Genomic DNA, 20,076 nt, shown 5'->3' on the forward strand with positions numbered 1-20,076 from the left:
CCCTGGCTGTTGAACCAGCAGATGGAAGATATTTAACTCTGAAATACGTAAATCTTAAAAAATAAATAAATAAAAGAGGCAAGTAATGTGATACAGCAGGTTAAGCCACTGCTTGGGACGCCCACATTCCATGAGCGCCAGTTTGAGTCCTGGCAACTTGGCTTCTGAACAACTCCCTGCTAATGCGCCTGGGAAGAAGCAGGTGATGGCCCAAGTACTTAGTTGAGTTCCTGCTACCCCTGTGGGAGACCCAGATGGAGATTCTGGCTCCTGGTATCAGTCTGGCCCAGCCCTGACTGTTGGAGGGCATTTTGGGGAGGGAACAATGGATGAACTATCTCTATGTGTTTCTCTTCCTTTCAAATATATAAGGCAAAAAAATTTAAATATAACCTCAATCTTGGCTCTTTTGTTCTCCCTCAGTAGTTAACACCTCTCAACATTTTTTTTTTTTTTTTGGGACAGGCAGAGTGGACAGTGAGAGAAAGGTCTTCCTTTGCCGTTGGTTCACTCTCCAATGGCCGCTGCGGCCGCCGCACCACACTGATCCGAAGGCAGGAGCCAGGTGCTTCTCCTGGTCTCCCATGCGGGTGCAGGGCCCAAGCACTTGGGCCATCCTCCACTGCACTCCCGGGCCACAACAGAGAGCTGGCCTGGAAGAGGGGCAACTGGGACAGAACCTGGTATGCCAGCACCGCAAGGCAGAGGATTAGTCTATTGAGCTGCGGAGCCGGCCTTAACAGATTTTTTAAAGATTTATTTATTGGGGCCAGCACTGTGGCGCAGCAGGTTGAAGCTCTGGCCTGAAGTGCTGGCATCCCATATGGGTGCCAGTTCTAGTCCCAGCTGCTCCACTTTCGATCCAGCTCTCTTGCTACAGCCTGGGAAAGCAGATGGCTCAAGTCCTTGGGCCCCTGCACCCAAATGGGAGACCTAGAAGCTCCTGGCTCCTAACTTGGGATTGGTTCAGCTCCAGCCATTACAGCCATTTGGGGAGTGAACCAGCGGATGGAAGACCTATCTGTCTCTACCTCTCTCTCTTTCAAATAAATAGATAAACCTTAAACAAAAAGATTTATTTATTTACTTGAGAGATGTCTTCCATCCGCTGGTTCACTCCCCAAATGGCCACAACAGCAGGACCTGGGCCGATCTGAAGCTTTTTTGGGGTCTCTCATGCAGTGCTTTCCCAGGCCATAACAGAGAGGTGGATCAGAAGAGAAGCAGCCAGAACTCGAGCCAGGGCCCAAATGGGATGCCGGCACCGCAGGCGGCAGCTGAACCTGCTACACCACAGCACCGGCCCCTCAACAGATATTTTCTAAAACAGGACCCAAGTCATTTCTCATTCCTCCTTCCAGTTCTATCTTTTTTTTTTTTTTTTTTTTTGACAGGCAGAGTGGACAATGAGAGAGAGAGACAGAGAGAAAGGTCTTCCTTTGCTGTTGGTTCACCCTCCAATGGCCGCTGCGGCCGGCGTGCTGCAGCCGGCGCACTGTGCTGATCCGATTGACACTCAAACCAACTTTATTGCACCTATGCACCTTCCACAGCAATGCCCAACATTCTATCAAAGCTTGGTTTGCTCATCCAAGGAAAAACAAAGATAAACCGAGACAGACACACACCCCACCACCTTTAAAAGAATGTAGGTCAGCATCTTTGCCACTATATGGGAAGCATCCTGTGACCCTGGCAAAGAACTAGAAATGGTAAGCTGAGCCCCTCCCACCAGAACTCCCACTACCTTCCTGTAGCTCTCAGCCTCAGTGAGGAAAGCCAATCAGGAAAGGACTTTTCCTCCCTGCTTTCCTGGCTGTCTGAATTACACTTAAGACTTTACTGACAAGCATATATCAGCTTTTGCTCCCACAAGGGCAGCAGAAGCCAAGCAGGGACTCTAAGTCTGCTTCACGCGCCATTGACAGAACCAACCCTGTTCCAATTGCTAAAGTCTTAAGAGCAGCAATGACCTAGAAATTGACAGTGGGGAGAGAACTAAAGGAAAGGAAACTAACAAACCAGCCTACAGAAAACCCTATTTCCAAATACCAGGGGAAAGGGAGAGAAAGGAGGCAGAGGGGAAAGAAATTTGCCTCTTTGAATCCGTAAATGTGATCTTGGCTGAAAGCCAGGGAGGATACATAGCAGCCCCACTGCGAGTCAAGCCATGTTCCTGACTCAGGCTGTACAGTTAAGAGGAAGGCGCCAAGCCTCAAACACAACGAGGTGGGGAGGCCGCTCCTTTTTGGGCAGGATCCTACTGTGGACACAGAACAGACAGCAGCTGCCCACAGTGTGGAAACAAACTGTAAAGCAGTCACGTCTCTTAAGGCTGCAGCATCCAATAAAATGTAATTTAAATCAAGCCTCGCATCTGTTCTCAATCCCATTCAGTCTCTGCTTTCCATCAGCCTTCGGACAATCTTTGCAATTATGCTTGTTAACTCTTATAGCCCCAGACACTTTCCAACCTTCGAGGTTTAGAACTGTGTTTCCCACGTGCAAATTACCCCCAGAGGAAATGTGAATGCTGTAATAAAGGGGTGTGAGGGAAGAACGATATTCAGACTCAGGTCCACCGACTGTCTTCTGCTGTACACTCCAATGGGCAGTGTTCATTTCAGAGGGCTCTCCGCTTGCCCTTCTATCCCATACCACCTGCTGTAGCTCAGATCACATTACAAGGATACAGTGGGGAGAATGAATGAAACAGTGGCCAACTTATCATTGGTAACATATCAAGTTTCCAAACTCAAGGCCATGTCAGAAGGCACAAGGAGACAGCAGAACTCAAGGATGAGCAGAGACTTGATATTGCCTCTTTAGACGATTCGCATCACATGGTTTAAATTTCAAGTTTTTGCATGAGCTATAAAAACACAATCTCCCAAACAAATCAAACTTTTAGGTATCTTCCCCTCCTTCCCGCAAAACCACCCCAGCCCCAAGCCCACACTTTGTCAGTGTTATAATGGTGCCCTCTGGTGTCCCTGTTAAACATTGCCATTTAATGCCACTAGAAACCAAACCCAGAAGAGAACTTGTGACTATCCACATGGATTAATTTATCTAATGAGGCTGGGAAAATATGTGTTCAGATGAAAATCCAACCCCAGACTAAGGCATCTTGAAACAAAGGTTTCATCTGAGGGTAACTAAGACTGTAGGACAGTTTGGGAAGGAGTTTTCATATTGCCATCTGGAAGCTTGAGCTCTCTCGAAATGTGATTGCTTAAAAAGACTAAGACTACAACTTGAAAATAAATAAAATAAAATAAATATATTCACAATTTGCAGAGTTACATTCTCCTTACCAGTCCCTCAAGCTTCGGAGTACCCAAGAAACACAATGAGTCTTTAAAATGTCACAATGTGGCAGAATCCACAACACGAACACAGTATACCCCCAAAAGAAATTCTTTGATCAAAGTGTCCTCCAAATCACCATGTGGACTTGCTTTCAGGATCATTCCTTTTCATTCTTCTTACCCTAACTTCAAAGTTCTTAACATAATATATCAATGTTTGAAGAAAGTAATAGGTAAGTGTATATGCATTCCACCCTACAAATCTGCATACCTGCAAATACAACTGGTTAGAGGCACACAAGTGGTAGAGGGTACTAAATGTAATTGAAAAGGGTCTACGTGGTCATTTTTATGGGTGAAAATAAGATCCAAACATATTATTCTGCGCTAATATTCATGAGTCTATAGGTTAAAATTCATTGGTTTCAAGTATGAAAGGTCATATTTGTTTTCAGACCTGAGTGTATAAAGTACTAAAACGAAGACTCCTTCGCTAAATGCCAGCTGAATATTGCCCGATGTGCAGTAACAATTTAAGGCAATCCAGTAGCTAAGATATTTCCCATTAAAGCTTTGTCTTTCAGAGCATGCTCTATTTCCTTCTCTTCAATCTTCAAAGACACCTGGAAAAAGAAAAGCATGATTCATGACAGAGAACTCACAGAACCAAAGTTGTTACACAAACTTCTACCATAAAAAACTTCTCACAAGAGGCAACTGAGACAAGCACTATCTCACTTGTCCCTTCCACACCTAAAATCCTATCAAACAAAAAAGCTAACGATCTAATTGTGGTCATTTTAAAATCCTTATTTTAGCAAAGGATAAGCTCTCTAGAACAAGACAAGTGAAAGCATTATTACAAAGAAGCAGTTGGTTGTACCTTTGTGAAACGGGTTTCCTTATTTTTCTTTAATCCTAAAATGCCTCTGGCTTCCAAGAGCCCTGAAAGTGACAGACACTCTGACTGATCCACAGCTGCCACCTGCTGTTTGCGACAGACGTTACTATAAGCTTCATACAACTGGAAACAAACATGGGAGAACATAGGTTGCTTAAAAAAAATATATTTTTTTAAATTTATTGTAATCTACTTTATTTTTTATTGACAGGCAGAGTTAGACAGTGAGAGAGAGAGAGAAAGGTCTTCCTTTGCATTGGTTCATCCCCAAAATGGCCGCTATGGCCAGCATGCTGCGCCAATCTGAACCCAGGAGCCAGGTGCTTCTTCCTGGTCTCCCATGTGGGTGCAGGGCCCAAGCACTTGGGCCATCCTCCACTGCACTCCCGGACCACAGCAGAGAGCTGGCCTGGAAGAGGAGCAACCGGGACAGAATCTGGTGCCCCAACCAGGACTAGAACCCAGGGTGCCAGCACCGCAGGCAGAGGATTAGTCTAGTGAGCTGCAGTGCCAGCTAAAAAAATACTTCTCTTGTAATATGTTTTTAAAAATGTGGGTCTGGATTTGCAAAAGAAGTTATCTAAATATTTCTTCCTCTTCGTAATAAAATCCTTCAACAGGCATTCCATAATATATATTTCTAAAAATTTACAATGCAATGTAGGAAAGGGGCTTTATATATCTCATGGGGAAATACAGAAGTGAAGGGAAGGGTGAGAAGATTAACAGTTATTAAAGGCTAGCTGTGCGGCCAGCGCTGTGGAGCAGTAGGATAAAGCTCCAGCCTTCAGCCTTCAGGCACCATCTCATATGGCACCGGTTCTAGTCCTGGCTGTTCCTCTTCCAATCCAGCTCTCTGCTATGGCCTGGAGAAGCAGTGGAAAATGGCCCAAGTCCTTGGGCCCCTTCACCCACATGGGAGACCTGGAGGAGGCTCCTGGCTCTGGACTTTTGATCGGCTTAGCTCTGGCCATTATAGCCATTTGGGGAGTAAACCAGCAGATGGAAGACTTCTGTTTCTACCTCCCTCTGTAACTCTTTCAAATAAAAATAAATCTTTAAATACCAATATTTATTCTTACTATTAAAATTGATTTTTAATTCCTATCAGCTAGAGCATGATAGGACTTTTGGAAAACATCTGTTCTGCAGAAGATTCTCATCTCAACGTCAGCTCCACCGGCAGATTCCCAACTTACCTTTCCCAGAGTGACCTCTTTGATCTTCAGCTGCCTGGTCAAGAGCAGCAGAGAGCACACCAAAATCTTCTGCTGAAGTGGGAAGGAATCTTGTGCTCCTTCTCGGCTCAAAGTCATCCTATTACCATCAACTTCTGAAATGACTTGGGATATGTGAGTAAGACCAACTCTCTTGGGAACCGGAGACTCAGAGGATGATTTACCTACAAAGGAAATGAATCAAGCTTAATTTGACTTTTAAAATGTTGTGTGCTTGTGTGTTTGTGTGTTGAGACAGGTGATACTAAGTTTTAGCTAAAGGAAATCCAAGTGCAGTCATGTGGTGGCAAAGCTGAGGTTCTAACTAGATGCCAACCAACGAGAGACAATGCTCTCCTTAGCAAGATGCCAAAATAATGTGGGATGACTTGGAAAGTAGGGTTATCCTTTCTCTGGGTAGAAGAGTGAGCTATTTTGTCCTGTGGAATGTAATTTTGTCAAGCAGACAAAATCCACCTCATGAAAGAGGAAGGATCAGACAGAGAGCCACTGTATTCTACCGTGAAAGTTTCTAATGCCTCAGAGGTAAAAAGGGAACCCTTGCAGCAAAGATGATGACTGTGCCTGGTAATTAAGGAAGAAAAATAGCTGGAAATTCTTTCTTTCAAAATACTGAGTATTTTGAAGCAAATGTGTGGATAAATGTGGACAGTAAAAATCCCACATCAGTCCTCCAGATGGCCTCCCCAAGTGACTTGAGGTTTAGTTCACTTGCCCAAACTGATCCGCAGCACAGCAACACTTGAGAAAATGTCATTGGATATCCTAGCAGATAGCACCATCTCTAAAGCCAGAGGTTGGGAAACTGCCAATGAGCTGCATAGGACTATGGCCTCACTGTTTGGAGATGCATAAATTGCAAGACAGAGGAGGGATTTGCTCTCAAACAACCTTTGCCCAAAGTTACTTCCTGAGACCATTTGCAGTTGCCCCACAGTAATTTGCTTCTATTTCATGACGACAAATGGAATGCTGCAGAGGACTGATAGAGAAACCAGAGATCACAGATCAAGTAACAGATTTTACAAATTGAAAGTAATGTTAAGGTCTATTCTTACTTCCTATCTAATAGCTGAGTGACCTCTAAAACAATCCCAACATGTGATCATTGATGCAGTTTTCCTCTGATTATCTTTAAGGCTATGAGTCTACTACGTTAAGAAGCCCAGTTGGTTCTATCAGAAAATTTCTTCTTATACTTAGTTGAAGTTAGTCTCCCTATAGCTTTCTGAAGCCATTAAAAGTCAACCTCACACATACCAGAAGACAAGAATTAATATAATACTTTATGGCAGGAACTTATGACATCCCTATATATCTTTTTAGCATTGTGATGTTTTCAAAAAGTACACATTGTTTGGAAAGTGGAGGGTGTGGGTATGGATATCAATCTTCCATCCACTAGTTTACTTCCCAAATGGCCACAACAGCCAGCTCTAGGATAGGCTAACACCAGTAGCCAGGAACTCCATTCCGGTCTTCTACATGGTTGGCAGGGGCCCATCTTCTGCTGCCTTCCCAGCTGCACTAGCAGGAAGCTGGACTAGAAGCAGAGTATCTGGGACTCGAAGGGCACGCCTATATGGAATGCTAGCATAGCAGGTGATAGCTTAGCATGGTGCACTACAACCTCTAAGTTATGTATGTGCCAACGGTGCTCATGGTGGGCACTGAGAAGCCTAAATGTTATCAGTAGAGGAAAGGAGAAAGGGGAATTATCTGAAAAGCTGAAGAGAAATCAGTACCTAAGTATATGTATTGGTATATATTGCCTACCCTTAGCCTGAGCACTGATTCTGGCCACTTCTGAAATATTAAATTTCGTTTTCAATAGAGCCTAGGCTACTTTACTAGAGACCAGGTTTATCACAGGCAATAAAAGTAGCTCTTTACTTCATTAATATAACATATGAGATGTTCAGCCTAGATAGAGGGACTAATAGATCCTCTTGCCTCCAAATAGGTTTCAAGTATCTTCTACCACAAGATTACTTCCTATAAACTATAGCTCTTATTTACTTAGATTAACAAACTGATTAAACTTCTGACCAAGGGCAGGGATTTGGCCTAGGGTTAAGACACTCACATCTCCTATAAGGATACCTGGGTTCAAGTTCCAGCTCTATTCCCGATTCCAATTCCCCACTAATGTGTACCCTCGGAGGCAACAGGTGATGGCTCAAATGGATGGGTCCCTGCAACCCATGTGGGAGACCTGGATTGAGTTCCTAGTTCTTCACAACTTCAACCACTGCAGGCATCTGAGGAATGAACTGGTAGATGGGAGTCCTCTCTGGGCCTCTCAAATAATTAAAAACAAAATAAAAATGTAATCTCTAGACTATTGCAGGTGTGAAGAAATTAAACTATCCTTTTTTCTATAAGATTAACATTGGATATTAAACACTAACACACGTAGTTCATGGCCATCTAAGACAACAAAGCTGAGGGAAAGGAAAACTAATTTTATCATTTGTAGGAGCCTGCAGTTTATTGGAACACTATGACCACTGTACCTCCACCCTCCTAGATTTTTTTTTTAAAGATTTATTTATTTATTTGAAAGTCAGAGTTACACAGAGAGAGCAGGAGAGGCAGAGAGAGAGCTCTTCTGTCCGCTGGTTCACTCCCCAATTGGCCATAATGGCCAGAGATGTGCTGATCTGAAGCCAGGAGCCAGGAGCTTCTTCTGGGTCTCCCATGTGGGTGCAGGGGTCCAAAGATTTGAGCCATCTTGTACTGCTTTCCCATAGGCCATAGCAGAGAGCTGGATCGGAAGTGGAACAGCTGGGACTCGAACCGGCGTCCATATGGGATGCCGGCACTGCAGGCAGTGGCTTCACCTGCTATGCCACAGTGCCGGCCCCCCTAGACTTGTTTTAAGGCTGAAGATACCCCAAGTTGAACTCACAATTCTTTCGCCCAATGCTCCCTTATCAGTTTGCTTTCACCTATATTGAGACCTAAAGTGTCCTCAACAAAACACCCATTGAATAGCTGATTTGACTTCACGGTTTTCATTTCTAGAGCTTGGAAAGAAAACACCCTGCAGCCCAGCCATTTATGTAATGCCCTGGGGAACGCATTTTCCAGTAAAGCATGGACCATGGTACTGACAGGCAAGATTGCAATAAAGTAGATGAAAGTGACTAAAAACAGACACATACCCCAAAATGGGTGAGTGTGGATTTAACGATGTTCATTTCATCTTTCTACCTCTTTTCTCAGAAAAGTTAAGCTCCAAATAATAAAGGAAAACATAAAGGAGATAAACTACTTACATTCAGATAGTGGTTTCAGGATAGTCTGGCTTTTAATATCCGACTCTACGATTTCAATAGCTCTCCTATGAAAATATTTAAAACATTAATTTAGTTAGCCAAAGCAAACACACCAAGCCATCAAGCTCAAAAGTAGGCACATTAAGAACATATTTTATAATTTTAAAGCCTCCAAACAAAACTGAATCATGCCTCAATTAATGAGGACTTCATAACCTTGAAATAATTCATAGGCCAGGGCTATGAGGAACTTTTAACACTATATGGTTTCCTTGGAGATGCCAAGTAGGCCATCATACATTGAGCCAACACTAACGTTTTGGATGAGGAGAAAATATCATGGGTAGGAGAGAAGATATGAAGATATGTGGTGGGGGTAACTGATTAAACAGAACCAGTACCATCCACACACACTAGACCTAAAAGGGAAGTCCTGAGTTTACACATATAGAGCTCCTGTGTAGGCTGAACCCTGCCAGCTACATGACTGTTGCTCATAGCAGCAGTCTTTACCCGAGTAGTGTGCTGACTAGGGAAAATTTTCAAATTCAGGATCATGCAATCCAGCAATACGAAGAGCTTGCTCTCCCACTGCTCTCTCCAAAGCACTTTGCCCACAGGAAGCTATAAGCCAGACCTGGATCTTCTGCAAGGCAGTAGGGGGAAGTTGGACCAGCGGGCCAGCACAGCAAGTATCATTTTAATGGACCCAGTGTCCCTACCGAGAAGGAAGATATTTCATCAGTCAGCAGAGGCTTTCCCCAGCAGGAGGGGCAGGGGGATGGGAAGGGAGAAAGAGGTCTAGAGCACAACTGTGGGGGACCACCAACTGGAGGGAAGGGGCGCTCACGAAAGGAAAGGAAGGGGAAAGAAGTCCAAAGGCAAAGATGGTTCAGGTCCATAAATAAACCTGCTTGAGACCAGCTAATGGAAAAGTAAACTGGAGTCTTTTTTAATACAAATGTAATTAACCAATCTATAATCACCACAGGGAGTGCCAGCAACATCTCATTTGTTTCTCCCTCTGTAGGTAATGGACTGATAATGTTTCAGACATTAACACGGTGGAAATCCAGAGCTCCCCACTGAGAAACAAGTCCTCCTTTCTGAGCCGAAAAAAGTAGCAGAATGGAGCCTCTTAAGCCACATTCACTTGAGTTACACAAGACAATTAACAGTGTTTCCTTTTTTTTAATAAAAGCTGCAGACAGGGCCATAACTCACCTGCATACATCTAGCGCTTTGCGAACATCTCCTGAAACAGCAGAGACTTTGCGGGCACAGAACTGAATGGCAGCACTGTCCACAACCTGATCTCTAGACGCCTTAGTACAAGACATAGAAGACAACAATTTGAAGTTTAAGTTCCTCTCTCTGCAACATAGATCTCACACATAAATATTTTCATATTTAAGTCTAAACTTGACTGGCTACCCTTTAAAATCAAAGAGATACCTTTTCTGCTTGTAAATAAATGGACATGATTAAGAGTTCTTACACATCTAAGCATTTTGTAAGAATGTGTTAGAGGTTCATAAATGGGAAAAAAGCAATTAGAACTGGCAAAAAATAAATCTACAGTCACTTGCAAAAGTTTTTTCAAAGGCCCTATTTTTTAAAGACCATTAAAGAAGCACATGAGTGATTCCTCTGCTTTTTTTTATTTTTAAAGATTTGTTATTTATTGATTTGAAAGGCAGAGTTTACAGAGAGAGACAGGGAGTCAGAGAGAGGTCTCCCATCCACTTGTTCACTTCCCAAATGGCTAAAACTACTAGAGCTGGGCTGGTTCAAAGCTAGGAGTAAGGAGCATCATCTGGGTGTTCCACATTTAGTGCAGGGCCCCAAACACTTAGGCTGACCTCTGCTGCTTTCTCAAGCACATTGGCTGGGAGCCGGGTCAGAAGTGGAACAGCTGGGACTCAAACCAGTGCCCATATTAGGATGCTGGCATCCCAGGAGGTGGCTTTACTTTACCACAATGCCAACCCCTACCTGCTACTTTTAATTCAACATTGAGGCATCCAATAAATGGAACCATGTGTGGAAAGTCCCATAAAAATGCCCTATGGTCCATAGGAACTCCTGTTCCATTAGCAAAGCAAAATACTCTAACTATTGTTAGGTGTCTGCAACACAGGTGATTCAAGAAACCCAAAATTTGGCACAATGGTTGGTACTCACCTGATTAAGTCGATCCTGCAAGATAGTAGCTATCTGATTTCTGGTATAAGGTGGGAAGTTCAACAGCTGAGGCTTACAATTTTCTCTAGCTTGAAGCCTAGGCAGAATTCTGTCTGTGAGGTCCAGGGTATTCGCAATACCTGAGAGGATAAATAACATTACTCACCATTGGTCAGATCATCCTAAAAATAAAGCCAAACCCTCTGAAAGATAAATCAAATTTCCAGTTATAATCTAGCATTCCAAATGTTACTTCCCACCGGCTCCCCAACACACCGCCATTAAAAAATATACCTATTGGGTAAGATGTACTTAGTCATCAAAGAATGTCCTTTTCAAAATCAGGTTTCAAATTTTTCATTGATGAGCAGGACAAAATACTCCAAAAATCCACTGTCCCTAAAATGTCATTTCTATTCAGACTTAGCAAAATTGATTTAACAGATTAGGGGCTGGTGCTGTAGCATAGAAGGTTAAGCCTTTCCCTGCAGTGCCAGCATCCCATATGGGCATCGTTTCACATCCTAGCTACTCCATTTCTGATCCAGCTCCTTGCTAATGTGCCTGGGAAAGCAGCGCAGGATGGCCCCTGCATCCACATGGGAGACCCAGAAGCTCCTGGCTTCAGCCTGGCCCAGCCCCAGCCATTGCAGCCATTTGGGGCATGAACCAATGTACAGATCTCTCTCTCCTCTTCTCTCTGTATCCCTGCCTTTCAACTACATAAATAAATCTTAAAAAAAAAGAAGAAACAAAACAAACAGATTAAAATGACTAGTATTTTAGTCATTTTCTTATTTTGACAAGGCAGAAAGCTGATTTAAGATCAAATAATAGGTGAAAAATAAACTGAATGTTAAATACTTCACTTATTGGCCGGCGCCGCGGCTCACTAGGCTAATCCTCCGCCTTGCGGCGCCGGCACACCGGGTTCTAGTCCCGGTCGGGGCACCGATCCTGTCCCGGTTGTCCCTCTTCCAGGCCAGCTCTCTGCTGTGGCCAGGGAGTGCAGTGGAGGATGGCACAAGTGCTTGGGCCCTGTACCCCATGGGAGACCAGGAGAAGCACCTGGCTCCTGCCATCGGATCAGCGCGGTGCGCTGGCTGCAGCGCGCCAACCGCGGCGGCCATTGGAGGGTGAACCAACGGCAAAAAGGAAGACCTTTCTCTCTGTCTCTCTCTCTCTCACTGTCCACTCTGCCTGTCAAAAAAAAAAACAAAAAAAAACTTCACTTATTTTTAAAATTTTAATTTTTAACAGATTCAACATGGTTTATAGATACAAATATTTTAAAGATTTATTTATTTATTTGAAATTTAGAGTTACACAGAGAGAGGAGAGGCAGAGAGAGAGAGAGCGCTCATCTATCCACTGGGTCACTCCCCAAATGGCCACAACAGCTGGAGCTGTGCCGATCTGAAGCCAGGAGCCAGGAGTTTCTTCCAGGTCTCCCATGAGGGTGCAGAGGCCCAAGGACTCAGGCCATCTTCCACTGCTTTTCCAAGCCATAGCAGAGAGCTGGATTGGAAGGGGAGCAGCTGGGACTTGAACCAGCGCCCATATGGGAGGCTGGCACTACAGGCAGCAGCTCTACCTACTATTCCACAGCACCAGCCCCAGTAGATACAACGCTAAGAACATAATGATATTCCCTTCCTCCCTCCCAGGAAGAACACTTTAGAACCACCTTGTTTGTTTGTTTTTGACAGGCAGAGTTAGACAGTGAGAGAGAGAGAGAGAGAGAAAGGTCTTCCTTTACCATTGGTTCACCCCCCAAATGGCTGCGATGGCTGGCATGCTGCACCAATCTGAACCCAGGAGCCAGGTGCTTCCTCCTGGTATCCCATGTGGGTGCAGGGCCCAAGCACTTGGGCCATCCTCCACTGCACTCCCAGGCCATAGCAGAGAGCTGGCCTGGAAGAGGAGCAACCGGGACAGAATCTGGTGCCCCAACCAGGACTAGAACCCAGGGTGCCGGCACCGCAGGAGGATTAGCCTAGTGAGCCATGGCGCCGGCTTAGAACCACCTTGTAACATCAACAACTGAGCACTGGGACAAGCGCTTGGTGCAGCACTTAGGCTGACTGCATCCCAAATAGGAGTTCCTGGGTTTAGTCCCCGTTGTTTCCAATTTCAGCTTCCTCTCACCCTGGGAGGCAGCAAATGATGGTTCAAGTACTTGGGTCCCTGACACTAAACGGGACACCGGGATCAAGTTCCCAGCTACCAGCTTCAACCTGGCCCAGCCTTGGCATTTGGGGAGAGAATCAGCACACAGACAATCTCTGTCTGCCTCTCTGCCTTTCAAATAAAATGGGGGGAAAAAAAATGTATGTATGTATATACACACACACACACACGCACATACATATAAATAAAAATAATAGAGAAACTGAGCACTAACCAATCAGCACCAATCGAGAACTGCTCAGCCACGGCCATTCAAACAGTGTGTACAACACGTCCTGTCCTTTGCTGTCCAGCTGATCCATCTCGTCCAGGACTAACAAACTACAGAGAAAAACAATCACTGTTGTTATTCATCTTCTTTTTTAAAATGTTTGTTGACTTTTCATTTACTTGAAAGGCAGAGTGACAGAGAAAGGGTGAGACACAGAGAGAAAGGGAGATCTTTCATCCACTTGTTCAATCCTCACATGGCTACAATGGTTGGGGCTGGACCAGGCCAAAGCCAGGAGCCAGACAGGTGACGCAGCCAAGACTCAATGTCACATTCCAAACAGTGGCTTACTCTGCTGCACAATTCAGACCACTATTTACCTTCTTAACTCTCCAATCTGTTTGATCCAAGCTGACATTAGGTTATATTCCTAAAGCTGTAGACTAGTTTGAAAGTCTTAATCTGTCCTCTCTCTCTGTTACAGTACTTTCAGTATGAACAAGTAACAGTTGCTTTTTTTTTTTAAAGATTTATTTTTTCACTTAATTTGAAAGGCAGAGCTACAGAAAAAGAGATATTTTCCATCTCTGGTTCACTTCTAAAATGGCTGCAACAGCCAGGGCTGGGCCAGGACAAAGCCAGGAACCAGGAGCCTCATCTGGGTCTCCCCCGTGGGTACAGAGGCCCACAGATTTGTGGGCCATCTTCTGCTGTTTTTGCAGGTGCATTAGCAGGAAGCTGGATCAGAAGGGGAACAGTCAGGATCCAAGCTGGTGCTCACAGGGAATGCCAGTGTCACAGGCTGTGGCTCAACCCACTACACCTCAAAGCTGGCTCCTATTCAGGTATTTTAAAGCAATTAATCAAAAAACGTTTTTTTTTTCCAATTTAAAATTAGAAGGTGGAGAAGAGGAGGAAGGTTGACTAACAGTATTAAGTTATGGTTAAATAGGATTAAGAAAAGTTCTGGTGGGATAGGCATTGTAATGCAGCAGGTTAAGCTGCCTCTAGGGATGCCGACATCCTATATTGGAGTACTGGTTCAAGTTCTGGCTGCTCTGCTTCTGATCCAGCTCCCTGCTAATGCCCTGGAAGAAGCAGATGGATCAAGTACTTGAGCTGCTGCCAATCATGTGGCAGACCAGAATGGACATACTGGTCCTGACTTTAACCTGGTCCAGCCTTAGCTATTATAGGTATTTGGAGGGTAGACAAGTGTATAGAAGTTCTCTATCACTTTCAAAAAAAAAAAAAAAAATTAGCATTCAACTGCACAGCAGAATGACTATAGGTAACAATAATGTACTGTATGTTTCAACCAAAAATGCTAGAAAAGGAGCCAGCACTGTGGCGTAGTGGCTAGAGACACTGCCTGCAGTGCTGGCATCCCATATGGACCCCAGTTCAAGTCCCAGCTGCTCCACTTCTGATCCTGCTCTCTGCTATGGTCTGGGAAAGCAGCAGCAGATGGCCCAAGTCTTTGGGACACTGCACCCATGTGGGAGACTTAGAAGAAGCTCCAAGTTCCTTGCTTTGGAATGGCTCAGCTCTGGCCAAGCTGGCCATTTGGGGAGTGAACCAGCGGATGGAAGACCCCTCTCTCTGTGTCTCCCTCTGCAATTTCCAATTCCCCCTTTCAAATAAATTAATCTTAAAAATAAATAAATAAATAAAAGCTAGGAGGGTGGGTGTTATGGTACAACAGGCTAAGCCACCAGTTGGGATACCTGCAACCCATAATCGGAGTGCTAGTTCTGAGTCCTGGCTCTCTGTTTTCAATCCAGCTTCCTGTTGATGCATCCTGGGAGGCAGATGATGGCTCAAGTGCTTGGGCCTCTGCCACCCATGTGGGAAAGCTGGATGGAACTGTAGGTTCTGGCTTCCGCCTGGCCCAGACCTGTATGTTACAGCCACTTGGGGAGTGACCCAGCAGAATGAAGATCTGTCAATCTGCCTTACAAATAAATAAATAAATCTTCTAAAAAAATGAGGTTAAGTAAAAAAAATAATAAAAGCTACAAAGAGTTTTAAATGTTTTCATCATAAAGAAATGACAAATGTTTGAGGTATCTTCAGCTTGATTCAGTCTTCAACGTATATATGTATTAAATCATATGATATCCCATAAATGTGTAATTTTTATGTTTATTAATGATAAATTAATAAGTAAAATAAAATGTGATGGTATGTTTCTTTTCTTTCCCTTTAAGTTTAAGCAATTACATCTCAGAGCAAATATAGGAAACATTCTGTCTGTGGGCATCAGATCTTGTAGATTTTACACAGCAACATGCATCAGAGCAATACTTACATCATGGGGCCCTTCTCTGCAGTCAGATGTTTTTCCAGTTTCCTCATCATATCCTTCCCAGCTGGCCTGGACACCTCTTCCTGACAAATCTCCTGAGCAATAGCTGGGAACACAGCCTGGGCACTCCTCAAGGACATGCAATTCAGCATGATAGTTTTAAAGCCTTTCAGCTCCTTCTACAAAAAAAAAAAAGCAAACGTGGGAATTATTTTGGTCTCAAAGATCTGATGGAACTAGAAAAGTCTTTGAGGAGCTAACAGTTTATAAAAGAGAAAGCCTTACTTTCGTTTGATAAAATTTTGACAGGACTAAAATTGTCTTATTTTGAGGAAAGCATACATTTCTTAAACCTTTACTCTTTTTTAACTCTTAAAGACCAAGTATCATTTTAGCAAGAGTATCATAACTCAATTTGCAAGGTACCTTGAGGTCTTGCAGGATTCGGCTTAAGCAGGCAGTTTTTCCAGTTCCAGGAGCACCAGAGAGGTAAAGACTTCCCGATTTTCTCCCACAGATGTGCTCCCTTAGGAAATTCCTGATGACATCCATCTCCTTCTCCCTGGCAGGCAGCCGATCCGGGACAGCTGTATTCAGGACAAGCTTTGCTTGCTGGTAGCAAGTACCTGTGCCAGATGAAAAAAGGGCAATTAGTCACAACAGAAGGTGACCCCCGCCCCGGGTTTTATTCAGTCATCGGTTTTGTTTACAACTGCTGCCTTGTGAGCACAAACCTTCTTGCTTGAACAGTCTCATGCATACAGATTCTTTCTCCGATGGACATCTCTGTGCAGAATTTGTTGTACTCTCTTGACCTTTTCGAGACGAGGAAAGTATTTTGTTTTGGGGAACTCTGGCTTGTTCTTTTTTGCTAGGAGACTTAACTGTCAACGAATTTTCAAATATTAATCTGCGTCCCTTAGGTGTATGTGAGCGAGGGGGGCCGTTCTCTTTCTTGCCTTGCTTTGGTGGTGAACAGGGAGGTAACTGCGGAGTGTTGCATAGGTTGTCATCACCTGAAACACATTAAAATCATAATGCAGTCGTTCATAGCAGTGGAGAGTGAAAGGACTTGCAAAGACCTCTGCCTTCCACAGAAAGACATAAATTTCTACCTCAGTCAGAAATACCAAAATAATAACGCCGTCTCATGTAGAAGCAAATATTGTCCACCAGATGGTACCACTGAACCTTACTATTTGATAGAAACCAAATCAGTTTTCAAGACAGTTCCAAAACAGTTTCTGAACCTTAGCACCACTGACATCTCGGACCAAATAATTCTCTGCTGTAGTGCATTGTAGTTTAGCAGCACCCCTGGTTTTTATCTGCTGTGCCAGTAGCATCTCTTCAGGTGGAACAAATAAAAATGTCTCCAGATATAGCTCTATCACCCCCTCTTAGTTAAGACAAAAAAAAAGTGCTCTAAGAAAGGATTATCAACTACTAACACAAGAAAAGGACAGAAAATATTAAGAACATCATGTTCTTGTTTTTCATACTTCTGCCAAGATTGATCAAGCGTCTTTTTTTTTTTTTTTTAAGATTTATTTATTTATTTGAAAGAGTTACAGAGAAGTTACACACACACACACACACACACAGCTCTTCTATTCGCTGGTTCACTCCCCAGATGGCTGCAACACCTGGAGCTGCACCGATCCAAAGCCAGGAGCCAGGAGCTTCTTCTGCACCTCCCATGCAGGTGCAGGGGCCCAAGCACTTGGGCCATCTTCCACTGCTTTCCCAGGCCATAGCAGAGAGCTGGGTCAGAAGTGGAACAGCCAGGACTCGAACCAGCGCCCACATGGAATGCCAGCACTGCAGGTGGTGGCTTTACCCGCTAGGCCACAGCACCAGCTCCCAAGCTTCTTTACCATATAACCACAAGGTCGATTAAAACACTGACAACACTAAATTCAGTCTTAAGGAATCGAAGTCCAGGTCCATTAAGTAGTTTAGGAAGTGATCTCAATGAGTGGCTTAACCCTGTAGTTCAGTAAGCACTTAGCAAATATTCTTAACTGAAAAAGCTCCTTTAAAGGACGGGCATCTTATCACTGAGAAAAAGGTTGAGGGCTACCAGTCCAAGAGGCGCACTTATCTAAACTTACCCAGACGTTTTCTGGGGCTCAGAGGCAGAATTTTTGTGCAAGGAGAAGAGGGCAGAGTGTGCGCATTTGCTGGTTCTACTTTGACGTCACCAGGGTTTTTACTTTTGTCCACTGTCCGAGAAAGCTTCTTCTTTGGAAAACTGATTTTAGCCTGTGCCTGGGATCGGGTTTGAGGCATGATGGCAATACTACTAGATACAAAAAAAAAAAAAAAAAAAAAGAACACGTCAGCCAGTGAACATGTGAAAAGAAAGAAAAAAATACCTAACCCTGAGTTTGCTTATACTGATGATCAGCACTCATTTCAGAAGCAAACAATGTTACGAAAACGTTCAGTTCTGCTCCACATTCCAGCCTGTGTGGTAACAGCTACCATGTGTTGTGTAACACGTTGTTATGCATTCCTTACGTACTAACTCGCTCGCCGAGGGGTAGGCCCTATTATCATCCTTATCCTGCAATAAGAAATGAGGTGCATAAAAGCCCAAGTGGCCGAAAAGCCCGAGACGCACGGAACCCCGCGATTCCGGCCCCGGCTGGCCCACAGCCGCCGCCCCACACGGTCTCCGGAGCCCTCGCACCGCCGCTCGTCCGCCTTCGGTCGCCTCTCACGCTGCTCTCAGCCGCAGCCTGGACTGTTCCTGTCCGCAGCTTCAGCTCCCTCACACCACGCACAACGGCTAGAGCCACTACGAGGGGGCACCGCCCCGACCCCGACTTCGGATCTCCGCGACCTCCCTTCCCTTCCCCTCACCGTTTCTCGGGTCTCGCGGAAACCTCAACCTCCGCGCAGCTCCGCAGCCCTCAGTCTCCCGGGCAATCCTCTCCTCTCTCAGGGCTGCGTCACCTCAGTGCAGGTTCCTCACGTCCCTCACACACCGCCTCAGACTCCACCACCGTTCCCGGCCAAACCGAACACCAGCAGGCAGCAAAATACAGACGCGCTCGCGCCAAATTCGCTCAGCGACACCGTTCCCGTCTCCCGCCAAAGCCCGGCTACGCCTTTGATTGGCTGCAGCGACAGCGCCGCGCGCATTGGCCTCCGCCTCTTCCTTCGTTACCCAAGCCAATCGGAAACCTCACAGCCAATAAGAGAGCCCCAGGTCTCAGGCCGAGAGGCCACGCCCACTAAGAAGGCCCGGCATGTACATCCGGGGCTTCCGCGAAAACCGCGCAGTTGCGGTGGGACGCTAGGCGTTGGGCGGGACCACTTCGCCGCAAAGCCCGCCGGGAGGGGTAGTCTTTGCTTGGGGCACTGTACTTCCGCGCTGTGCGCACGGGAGGAGTCGGTGTGGTTGTGCCTGCTCACCTCCGCCTTCCATTTTGGGGGTGGTTCTGAGCTGCTAATTAGGCATGACTCCTCTCTAACGCTCCACCCTACAGGGCACAAAGCAAATCCTGTGCTCTGGGTTAGAGGTCACAGCATGTTGGTAGCAGGGGGTGCCTAAGACTGGGATCTCCCGACATCCGTGTGCTTTTTTGGTAAAGTTCTATGTAAAGAACATACTAGACTTCTTCACTACATCTGTTGACTTCAAATGTAGTAAATCGGACTCTTTGCTTTTATTTAAAGTAAGAAAATTTGTGTTAGATTTTCTGCATTATTTAAGCACCACTTAATTGTGGGGAGTAGAATTATGACTCCTTATTCTTAAAACCTTTTATGGCTAAACACTAGGGTTTCAGGGCCAAGAAAGACAATTACAGAAGAGGCAAGCTGAGCTTTTAATGAAAAATCTAAATTAGAGCAGTAATTTGTAGGCCAGCTTTCACAGCTAATAACGCTTCTAAATCTCAAACTCCTTTAAAGGCGAGAAAACCCAACTCTAGGTGATGGTAAACATTTATCTTTTATCCTTCAATATCAGATAAAATAGCTATAAAACCGGGAAATAGGAAGGCAACAATATTAAAACCATCAGTTGATTGTACTTATAGTACAGCCAATATCAAGTGCTTAAGTGTATTCCAGGGACAGAGCTCAGTATTTGAATCCACCACCTCACAAATCTTCACATGCACCCTACGAAGTTGACATTATTTCCATTTAACAAAAGAGGAAACCAAAGCAGAGCGAAGAAACAAAGTAGATTTGAGTAAACTTGCCTGCGAACATAAAATTAATAACTAAAATTTGAACTCTTAAGTTCTGATGGGAAATCAAATTCTTAACCACTTAATCATAAGGAGAGCATTAGACAAATGCAGGTTTTTTTAATTTTTTTTGACAGGCAGAGTGGAGAGAGAGAGAGACAGAGAGAAAGGTCTTCCTTTTGCCGTTGGTTCACCCTCCAATGGCCGCCGTGGCCCGTGCGCTGCAGCCTGCACACCGCGCTGA

The 20,076-nt window shown here is 44.6% G+C and overlaps 1 protein-coding gene across 2 annotated transcripts; it reads right to left on the reverse strand.

Annotated features, from left to right (window-relative positions):
* Positions 1-1,493: 1,493 nt before the first annotated feature.
* On the reverse strand, positions 1,494-18,751 carry CDC6 (cell division cycle 6). 2 transcript variants are annotated; one of them, XM_062216506.1, is made up of 12 exons: positions 18,493-18,751; positions 17,739-17,926; positions 16,359-16,640; positions 16,051-16,250; positions 15,628-15,803; positions 13,320-13,426; positions 10,916-11,055; positions 9,956-10,056; positions 8,732-8,796; positions 5,412-5,614; positions 4,195-4,335; positions 1,494-3,934 (listed from the first exon to the last, which is right to left on the reverse strand). In XM_062216506.1, exons 2-12 carry the CDS (start codon positions 17,914-17,916, stop codon positions 3,845-3,847), a joined length of 1,683 nt encoding a protein of 560 aa, XP_062072490.1. In that variant the 5' UTR covers positions 17,917-17,926; positions 18,493-18,751; the 3' UTR covers positions 1,494-3,844. The 2 variants fall into 2 exon arrangements, with proteins under 2 accessions (XP_062072490.1, XP_062072489.1); XM_062216505.1 differs by having other exon boundaries at positions 17,739-17,929.
* Between the last annotated feature and the right edge of the window lie 1,325 nt (positions 18,752-20,076).

The sequence above is a fragment of the Lepus europaeus genome, chromosome 18, assembly GCF_033115175.1.
Source record: "Lepus europaeus isolate LE1 chromosome 18, mLepTim1.pri, whole genome shotgun sequence".
Taxonomy (NCBI): domain Eukaryota; kingdom Metazoa; phylum Chordata; class Mammalia; order Lagomorpha; family Leporidae; genus Lepus; species Lepus europaeus.

Excerpts from the sequence above, each read along its gene's own strand:
- CDC6 (XM_062216506.1), bottom strand. The coding sequence starts at position 17,916 with ATGCCTCAAACCCGATCCCAGGCACAGGCTAAAATCAGTTTTCCAAAG. Across the intron at positions 15,804-16,050 it reads GAATCCTGCAAGACCTCAAG|AAGGAGCTGAAAGGCTTTAA; the intron begins GTACCTTGCAAA and ends TTTTTTTTGTAG. Across the intron at positions 4,336-5,411 it reads AAGAGGTCACTCTGGGAAAG|TTGTATGAAGCTTATAGTAA; the intron begins GTAAGTTGGGAA and ends GTTTGTTTCCAG.